The 9,176-nt window shown below is 67.7% G+C and overlaps 2 protein-coding genes across 2 annotated transcripts in view; both read right to left on the bottom strand.

The window, feature by feature from the left end:
- The window catches only part of SCN4B (sodium voltage-gated channel beta subunit 4), a 5,583-nt gene extending 5,344 nt beyond the window's left edge, over nucleotides 1-239 (bottom strand). The window contains exon 1 of the mRNA XM_026040288.1: nucleotides 127-239. Coding sequence (XP_025896073.1) covers nucleotides 127-239 — 113 coding nt within the window. The remainder of the gene's footprint in view (nucleotides 1-126) is intronic.
- A 4,168-nt stretch (nucleotides 240-4,407) lies between these two features.
- On the bottom strand, nucleotides 4,408-7,812 carry SCN2B (sodium voltage-gated channel beta subunit 2). Its single transcript, XM_026040282.1, has 4 exons — nucleotides 7,577-7,812; nucleotides 5,437-5,603; nucleotides 4,848-5,058; nucleotides 4,408-4,770 (listed from the first exon to the last, which is right to left on the bottom strand). The coding sequence occupies exons 1-4, from the start codon at nucleotides 7,644-7,646 to the stop codon at nucleotides 4,571-4,573; spliced, it is 648 nt and encodes a 215-aa protein (XP_025896067.1). The 5' UTR covers nucleotides 7,647-7,812; the 3' UTR covers nucleotides 4,408-4,570.
- Between the last annotated feature and the right edge of the window lie 1,364 nt (nucleotides 7,813-9,176).

The following is a 9,176-nucleotide window of genomic DNA, read 5'->3' as shown; positions in this document are numbered from 1 at the left end:
CCGCCCCGACCCCCGGCAGCTGCCCCCGGGACGGGGGCTCCCGCACAGCCTCCTTCCCCTCCCGCGGCGGCCGTGGGGCGCCCCGCAGCGCCGCAGCGCTCACACGCATGCAGGGATGCCGCCCACCCAGGACCCTGCCGGCGCCGCTGGGCTGCCCTTGCCAGGCTGCATTCCTGCACACTGCTCCGCGCCAGGGATGCCGATCCCTGCGCCTCGCCCCCTCGTAGCCTGGGCATCATCGTGCTTTAGCTGGCCCTGCACCAGCCCTGCCCTGGCCCCCTCTTCAGCTCCCTCTGCACCACCCGGGCAGTGACCAGGGGCGTGACAGAGTGGGGAAGAGGAAAAACTGCAGGCATTGCGAGCCCTGGGCTGTCCCAAGAGACTCAGAGAACATGCCAGCATTGCTGGCAAGCTGAGGAGCTGGAGCTGCAGAGCTGGCAGGCGAAACGGGAAAAGTACAGGCAGCAGGAGCCAGGCAGCGCTGGCAGCGGCCGCAGCACGAGCGGCACGGAGCACACTGCTGATGCAGCAAAGGCGGCTCGCGGGCAGGACAGGCTGCGTGATGGCTACGGCTAGGGCAGCCGCAGGCCCTGCGAGCAGGCAGGAGACTGACAGAGGCAGGAGGGGGAGCCCTGCTAATTGGGTTGGAGGTGACACCTCCGCGCAGCAGCCGAGGAGAGAGGCACGCAGGGGTGTGGGTGGTCTGTCGCCCTTGCACAAGGGTTGCTTGGGATGAAGAGCCTGCAGTGGGGCTCAGTGGGGCACGGTCTGGCGTGTGGAAGCCGCACTGGCAGCTAAGGCTGAGACTGGAGCCTCCAGGATGCAGCAAGCAGGAGTGCAGGGACCTGCAGTGCTAGTGAGCTGCAGTGGTGACATCCACATCTGGCGTGGAATGGGGCCACGGTATGTGCTGGCCTCGTTCCTGGGGCACGTGGGGGGGCTAAGAAGTTTGCTTCCAAAAAGATGGGAAAGATCAGGAGGAGTTTCTGGGAAGCGCCGTGGTGAATCACAGCGGCAGAGCCCCAGGAAGCCATGGGGGGAGGCTGGGGTCAGCAGCACCACCCAGCTGGGAGGGCCTGCCAGGAACTGCAGAGGCGTTGGTGGCGCGCGGCGCGGCGCGGCTCGGACCGGCGCGGCGCGGCCGGGCTGTGCTCTGCGAGCCCTGCCCGCTGCCTCCGCGGCGAGGCCCAGGCGCGGGGAGCGGGGCCGTGCAGATCCAGGGCAACTGCGGGGCCGTGGCGGCCCTTGTGCTGCCTCGAGGCGGGACGGGGCCTTCGTGGTGCCCGAGGTGCCACCTGCGCCCCCCACCCGTGCCCCAGCCACAGCTCAAAGTCCCGCCAGCAGAGAGGCTGGCAGGAGAGAGGCCACTCTCTGCAGGCTGCCAGCCTGGCGCTGCATGCCACGGAGCACCGGGCCGCCTGGGTCCTGGAGCCGCAGGTCCCGGGCACGGCAGCCTAATAGAGCTGTCACACTCTGTCCCTCACTGCTGCTCGGCAGGCTGCTCTCGGGAGACATCTGCTGCTGCCGTGGGCTGGGCAAGGCGAAACTCTCTGCGGCCTGGCCGGCTCCCAAGGGCATCCTGCAGCCGCTGCCCTGCGCTCTTGGCAGGACGGCCCCGGCACGGGAACAGGGCCGGGATGCTGCGGCTCCGCCGGGCTCCTTTTGCTGAGGCCAGCACAACACCACTGTGTCTAGTTTCAAGCACCCTTTGCTGGGCCAGTGTCACCTCCTGGCGCGGCAGGAAGCAAGCGAAGGGCTTGGAGGCTCAAGGGCTCCATCGAGCTGGCCCGCTGCCACCAGAGCTGTTCTCGGGAGCGGGGGCAGGAGCTACCACAAGTCCCCAAGTCCCTTCCCAGCATCGCTGGGTTTGCTCCCTGCTCCCTGTGTGGGCACAGACCCGGCAGCGGCTGTCCTGCAAACAGCCGCAGTCCCGGTGCGTTGGCAGCCTTGCAGCCAGGGGCCGGTGCGCAGCAGCTCCCGCGCTGCACGGCCGCTGAGCAGCCAGCGTGTTGGAGCACAGAGGGTTAACCCGCTGCTCCCGCGGTGGGCTCCGCTTGCCTCCACGTGGATGCGGAGCAGGGCAGGGCTGAGGGGAGCCCGCTGGCACACACCAGGCTGCAACCTCCCGGCACAGCGCAGCCGGCGCGGGACCCTGCGGAGCGGCCCCCCTGGCTGCACCCATCCCGCCTGTGCAGCCCCTGGTGCCCGCCCAAAGTGCCCGGAGCCAGCTGGTGCGGAAGCGGGGAAGGCAGAGGGAGGAGGTGGTGACACTGGAGCAGAGCCTCCCATCAGCACCTTAGATTTACTGCAAGGTCCTCTGGCTGTGACCTTTAAAAGAGAAGGCGGCCTGGAGCCGGCGGGGAGCAGGAGGCGCTCCGAGTGCTGTGTCGCTCCGCAGGACTGCCCGGCTGCGCCAGGAGCCGGGCGAGGCGCCGGGCGCACGGACTGCGGGTGAGTGCTTGCCTGCTCTTGCCGTTCCCCAGCGCCCTCCCCGCCCCGCTGTCCCCGGCGCGATGCTTGCCTGCCCGCCTGCCCCTCTGCCTGCGCAGCGCCGTGCCCCGCTCCCTGGCAGGGCTGCGGCACCGCCGGCAGAGCCCGGCTCCCGGACCTCTTCGTGTGCCGGGCAGTGACTGGGAGAGGAGGAGCAGCGCTCAGAGGCAGCGCCCGCCGGGCATCCACGAGAGAGCCCGAGCCCGCTGCTGCGTCCCAGCAGAAAGTTTCCTCCTGCCACAGCACAGCCCTAGGCTGCTGCTGCTGCTGCTGCTGCGCCCTCCATGCCCCCGGGGCTCAACATCCCACACCCTGTGCCTTCCTGTCGTCTTCATCCTCCCCCGGCTCTCCTGTCCTCACAAACAGGATGGCCGGGCTGTACCCTACATGCCGCAGTGCCCTGGCAGCCTCCACTGCCTCTTGTGCATGGGGCAATGCGGTGCCCGAGCTGTCTGTGCGCTCCATTGGGATGCACAGGCTCCCACCAGCCTGCAGGCAGGCAGGGGGAACAACACGGAGGCAGCTGCCCGGGCTGCCCCGGATCCTTCGCTGCAGGATGGACGGACAAGCTCATTAGCGCAGCTCTGGCACGCGCGCCCTGGCGCTGCCCCAGACAGGTGCCAATCAGAAGCGTGGGCCAGGGCAGAATGCGGGAGCACATTCCCACTCTCCCACTGCACAAAGCCATGGGCTCCCAGGACGTCCCCCGCACAGCTGCAAAGGCAGAGTGGGGCCAGGGACCCCTTCCCATCTCCTCCACACAGAAGTACCACGGGCAAAACGTATGTTTTGTTGTTCTTTGCTTTGTTTGTTTTTAACTGTACAAAGAGCAATAAAAACATCCTACACTCAGGCTTTGGTGCAAGCAATACTAGCGGTGTTTGGCAAACAAAACTTACCGGAGGCGCCTGCCCCAAGCGACAGCGCACAGGCAGGAGCAGCAGCGCACCTCCCGCCGCACGCTCCGCGCAGAGATCCTCCCTGCGTGCCCAGCTAGGGCTGTGCAGCTGCGGCGGCACGCTGCTATCCGAGAAAGTGCATGGCAGAAATGAAAGGCAAACGCAGCACTGGCCACGGGTTGAAGAGTCAGCGACCTCAGCCACAAAGTGGTCGCGCCGAGGTGCGCGGAGGGCCGCTCGCAGCCAGCCGCACGCCGGCGGCGCTGGCAGGCACTGGCCGTGCGCGGGGTCTCCAGCGGCGCTGCTGGGGCTAGCGGCTGGACACGTGCGGGCAGACGCGGACAGTGGCACAGGGGGAGCCGGGAGGGCCTGTGGGGCAGGCAGCACGGTCGGGAGGCCGAGCGGGGCAGGGGCTGCGGAGCACGCGGGGCAGCAAGACCGGGGGCGGCGGCTGGCACCCAGCACTGCGGCCGGGCTGGCTGGCAGTGCGATGCCGTGGCAGTTACGCTTCAGACGGGGGTCTCCCGGGCAATCAGGAGAGGCAGTTTGGGCATCAGGGGGTGCTTAGGGATGAGGGAGCTGCCCTGCCTCCACAGCTGCAGCGAGCCCGGTCCTTCCCAGCAGGCGCCCGAGCTCCTTGTCCTCCCAGCCGCCCTTCCTCCCCTCCTGCTCCCCACCAGCGTGCCCTGGCACGCCAGCAAAGCGCTTGCCATTAGAATTACCCACCCCAAAGTGAAAAAAAACACAAAAAGTCCACCCAGCATCTTTGGCTGTGATGCTCAGGCCCAAATATAGCCCGAGCCACACACGGGCACATCCATTAGGCGCTGGGAGCCATTAGCGGCTCCAAAACGCGGCCGAGCTCAGGAGCAACGCCGGGGCTAATGGCCATTAGCGGCCACCACCCGCACCGAGCGGGCTGGCGCAGCCCCGGCAGTGTGGGCGGCGCCTCGGTGCAGCACCTCAGGGTGCAGGAGCGGGAGCGCGGGGCCAGGCTCGCCCGCGTCCGTGCGGCGGGCGCCGGCGGCCAGCTCGGGTACCTGCTCCCCGCGCCGGGCTGGGCTCTACTTCGCTGCAGGGAGGGATGCTCGGGGGGACCGCAATCCTTGCTCTGGGAAGCACATGGAGGGAGACAGGCTGTACAGGGGTGGAGAGGGGAGGGCAGCCCGGAGTGCGGGGTGTTACTTGGTGCCCTCATCTGGGTTGCCTTCACCGTCCGTCTTGCCCTCCTCCTCCGTCTTCTGGTCGTCAGTGTTGAGCCTCTGCTGCTTTTTCCGGCGCACGCACTTCACCACCATGAGCACCAGGATCACCACGGCCAGGAAGCCGCCGACGGAGGCGCCCACGATGACGGCCACCGTTGAGTCACGCTTGGGGGGCTCTGGGGAGAGAGGGAACCGCGTGAGGGCGGGCGGTGCCCGGCCGAGGCGCAAGGGGCCGGCACCGCTCTGCACTGACCTTCCGTGAGCACCTTGAGGCTGATGCTGGCGTGGCCCCGCTGCCGGTCCGGGGGGTTGAGCACGTAGCAGTTGTAGGTGCCCTCGTCCTCCAGCTGCACGTTGTTGAGGGTGAAGGACACGTCGTACTTGGTGGGGTTGCCGGTGAACTCCACGCGGTTCCCGAAGCGGTCCAGCTGCTTGTTCATGATCTTCATGCGGAACTGCAGGAACTGGGCAGCACGGGCAGCAGACGAGGGGAGAGAACACTTGTCACCCGGCACGCTCGCCTTGCCCGGCTGGGCACTGTGCTGCCCCGTACAGATTGCACTGCGCGGCTCCCTGCTTGTGCCAGTCCTGCGCACCCCTTCCCAAGCCCATGTCCCTGAGCAGCACTGCTGGGCACCCCTCCCTGTTCGGGCCTCTCCATCCCATTCTACCGCTGTGGCCCCGCTAGCTCAGTACACGACTGACTGCTAATTTTCCTCGCAGCAGTGCTGGGCCAGATAACAGGACCATGCACAAGGACCCAGAGGAACCCACGCAACTCTTTCAAGCCAGTGAAGCTGCCTCTACAACCTGCAGCAGTGCCTCAACCCGATGAGACTCACCAGCTCTTCCGAGCAGTTCTTGCACTCCTGGTATGTCCAGTTCAGGGAGAACTGCTTGTTTTCTACCTTGTAGCAGGAGTTGAAGGTGCAGGAGAGCTTCACAGAGGTGCCATTCAAGGCATTGATGGTGGCGGGAGCCATGACCTCCATGCCCAGTCCCGTGGGCACTGCCGCAGGCATGGGGAGCAAGAGCAGAGATGCGGAGAAGTTAGGAAGGGAGCACCTGTGACCATCCCGCAGGCTGATCCGGTCTCTCTCTCGCGTCTATCACCTGCGCAGCTGAGCAGAGCTCCCACCAGGGCCTGGGATCGCCCCTCAGGCACGTCTACGCACAGACCCGGCCACAGCAGCACGTGGGCAGCGAGGCCAGCATCACAGATCACCCACTCAGCAACAGCACAGGCACGTGGCGAGCCGCCCTGCATGCTGGCACTGTCCCCGCAGCACACGGAGCCAGGCAGGGAGCCCGGCTGCCCCCCAAGGGCTAAGGACCCTCTGCCAGCCTGGCCTGGTGGTGCCCAGTGCTAAACTGTGCTGACTCCAGGCAAAGCCTGCTCCCGGCCACCTCAACAAGACTCTCCCGCTGCAGAATCCACACTGCTGGGCAAAGGGCTGGATGCGGCAGCAGCGCGCAGGGCTCAGCGCCACGTCTGCTGCTTGTGGAATTTATGGCTGCGCTCATCAGATGCCGTGGGAGGCAGGACGCGCTACAGCAGCGAGGGATGCTCCTGGCAGGGCAGACAGATGCATCCTCGCTTCTGCACCCACCCACGCCTGCTCCATGACGGGACCCGAGCAAAGATCGAGGGCGCTTGGAGGCCAAAGCCGGGGGCCTGCGCTCAGCTACCAGGCTTGCCACCTGCCAGGAATGGCACCGAGAGCAAGTAAAGGCAGCAGGTCCTGCCCTGCCAGCGCTGGGGAGAGCACGTGCTGGAAGCAGGTCTCCTGTGCAACCTCTCACCTGCTGGGGACCGGAGGAGAGGTGCCTCTGCTGTGGCAACCTGCGGGGCAGGGACCTGGCAGCAGGTGCTTCCCAGGCCACCTCACCTCTCCTCTTCTCCTTGGCTGCGCCTTGCTCTCCTCCCTGCTGCCTGGCGTGCTGCTGGCTCCACCGTGGGGCCATGCTCCATGCCTGCAAAGGCAGGGGCTGCTGCGGTCTAATTAGCTCCCGTGCAAGCAGGGCAGGAATGAGGCCATGCTCTGCGGCCAGGGGAAAGACCTTTTTCCCAGGGGCAGACCTGGCTGGTTGGAGCTGCAGCTCTTGCTTACAGCTGGGTTCCCACAAGGAGCAGCGGAGCATCTTTGTGCAGCGTCCCCAGGGCTTTGCAGGGACCAAGAGCCCCCAGCCAACCTCCGGGCGTTCCCAGCTCTGCAGCAGCAGGCTAGCCCTGGCCAGGGTCTGCACAGGCACCGGGTACCGCTGCAGAGGGTCCAGCACACGCGTGCAGGGGCACTGAGAGCGCCCACTCCCACTGCCTCAGGAGCAGGGGGCGAAGCTGTAGGGAAGGAATCCCCCAGGAGCCGGGGGATCGGCCACCCCAGGCTGTGCTGTGGTTGCTCTGTCAGCCCACACCCTGCAGCCCAGGCTGGGGAGGCAGAATCAGCGGCAGCCTCCACCAAGGACCGTGCCAGGCTCGTCCTCCGCCGCCGCTGCCACGCTCTCCCGCAGCACGGGCAGTGCGGCCCGAGCGTCGCTCCGGCGCGGCCGGGCAGCCCGGCTCCGCGCCTGCTGCGCTCCCGGCTCCTGGCGCTCGCTGCCGGCAGTGCAGGAAGGCAGAGCCGGCTCCCCGCACCCACCGCTCCCCCTGCCTGGTGAGAGCCGCAGTGCCGCAGCGCAGCACCGGCCCCGGCACCGCACCCAGCCCCAGCGCTGCACCCCGGCCCCAGAGCCGCCCAGCGCCGCGGCCACCCCGTGCCCGTCCCCGGGCACACCCAGGCTGGAGCAGGGCTGGGTGCAGGTGCAGCGCCCGCCTGCACCCCCGTCCCTGCGGCGCAGCACCGGCCCGGGCACTGCGGCAGCCGCATCCCCAGCGCTGCGGCGCGGCGCGCGCTCCGGGGCCGGCCGGGCAGGGGGCTCGCGGCCAGCGGCACCCTCTCGGCGGGCGGCCGGGCGCATGCAGGGGCGCGAGGCGGCACTTACCCAGCGCGAGGAGCAGGGCGAGCCCAGCGAGGCGCACGGTGGGCTGCGGGAGCCGGCCGGCCGCGCTCATTTTCTAGGGCTCGGGCGTGTGCAGAGGGCTGGGTGGCGGTGTGCGGGCTGCTGGCGGGGGCTTGCTCTCTGCCAGCGCCCGGGGTTATTTGCAGGTGACATACAACATTAGAGCTCCTTATTTCCACAGCCCAATATGGCCGGCTGGAGCGGCGCGGGTTTAAAAATCAGTAAATGCTATGGTTGGTGGATTTCAGCAAAGGAAGTGGGAGGGCAGAAAAATTTCCCTCGAACAGCAGGCAAATGTTCCTGGCTTCGTGGTGCTCCAGGAGTGCTCGCGGGCCGGGCCGGGGGCGATGCCAGCCAGGGCTGAGCGGGTCCCAGGCTGCTCAGCAAGCCAAGGAGCACCCCTGCACAGGGATGAACTCCGGGCAGCCAGTCTCACTGGTGGCAGCTCAAGGAGCCGACGGGGCACTGGGAGCCCAGCACAGTGTCCTGGCAGCCTGGGCATCCATGCATCCTGCAAGTAGGGCAGGGTCCCTGTCCTGGCACCACTGATGCTTCCCCAGGGCAACCAACGAGCCCTTCCTCACGTGGCCCGTGGCAAGGGAGGCTCTGCCCAGCTGTAACAGGTTTTAGGGAGCATCCCTGGTCCCTGTCACACCTGGAACACCGGATACCACCCAAGGGAAGCTGGGGCCCTGGCCAGGAAGGAGATGCCCCGCAGGCCCACACAGACAGGAGAGCTGTCACCTACGGCCACGCGGGCAGCTGGCTGCAGCCCTGTGGAGCACAGTTGGCAGCGGGCTCCAGGGCCCACCGGCAAAGGGTTCCCTGCACCCGGAACACGCCGCAGGGCCATGCTCAGGGTCTTGGGAAGGTGGTGAGGGGATGGAGGGTACAGGAGGGCTCCGCTCGTGGGGCAGCGAAGGGCAGGAAAGACCAGCAAGCCAGGTACAAGCACGAGAGCAGTGCCAGGGCGCGCTGGGGCACAGGCAGCCCCCAGGCAAGCACTAACCCCACAGCACAGGCCCGGCCAGGCTGGAGTGGCCCCACGGTGCCGCTGGGGCCCCAGCAGCCACCCGCCAGCCCCCTCGTGCCCTGGGATCGCTCTATTTGCTGCGGCCCCCTGCAAGCCCTGAGCTGCAGTGCTCCGAGGAAAAGAGAGTGGGGTGTCAACGTGAAACCAAGGAGTGCGGCGGAGCAGTGGGCGCTGCAGAGTCCCCGGCGCAGCGGGCGCGGGGGGTTCTCCCTGGCGCTCCCCGCCGCACCTGCAAGTGTCAAACATCTATATATAGCGCCGGGAGCCGCGCGCCAAGGAGGCGGCACCCGCGGCCAGGGCTGCCCGGCCGGGGCAGTGACCGCAGGGGCTCCCGGGCAGGGAGCCGGGGCCGTGCTGGCTGCACGGGGCCCCTGCACGCCTGGCTCCTTGCCGGAGCCGGCAGCGCTGCGTGCAAGGCCAGCACGCGGGTGCAGGTGCTCCCGGCCCGGCAGTCTTTGGCACGCTTGAGCTCCACATATTTCAGCAGCAAGTAAGAGGAACTCCCTGGGCCTCACCGGGGTTTTATTGTCTTAAGCAGGTACCACTGGC

This window comes from Nothoprocta perdicaria, unplaced genomic scaffold, assembly GCF_003342845.1.
Source record: "Nothoprocta perdicaria isolate Ctin4 unplaced genomic scaffold, notPer1 scaffold_252, whole genome shotgun sequence".
Classification (NCBI taxonomy): Eukaryota; Metazoa; Chordata; class Aves; order Tinamiformes; family Tinamidae; genus Nothoprocta; species Nothoprocta perdicaria.
The sequence above is the reverse complement of the archived record's forward strand: the minus strand, read 5'-3'. Positions and strand labels throughout refer to the sequence as shown.

What these genes read in the sequence shown, in the direction of transcription:
- SCN2B (XM_026040282.1), bottom strand. Translation starts at nt 7,646, where the DNA reads ATGAGCGCGGCCGGCCGGCTCCCGCAGCCCACCGTGCGCCTCGCTGGG. An exon ending in CGCCCTGCTCCTCGCGCTGG is followed by an intron (nt 5,604 to 7,576) that starts GTAAGTGCCGCC and finishes TGCCTGCGGCAG; the next exon opens with TGCCCACGGGACTGGGCATG. An exon ending in AGAACTGCTCGGAAGAGCTG is followed by an intron (nt 5,059 to 5,436) that starts GTGAGTCTCATC and finishes CGTGCTGCCCAG; the next exon opens with TTCCTGCAGTTCCGCATGAA.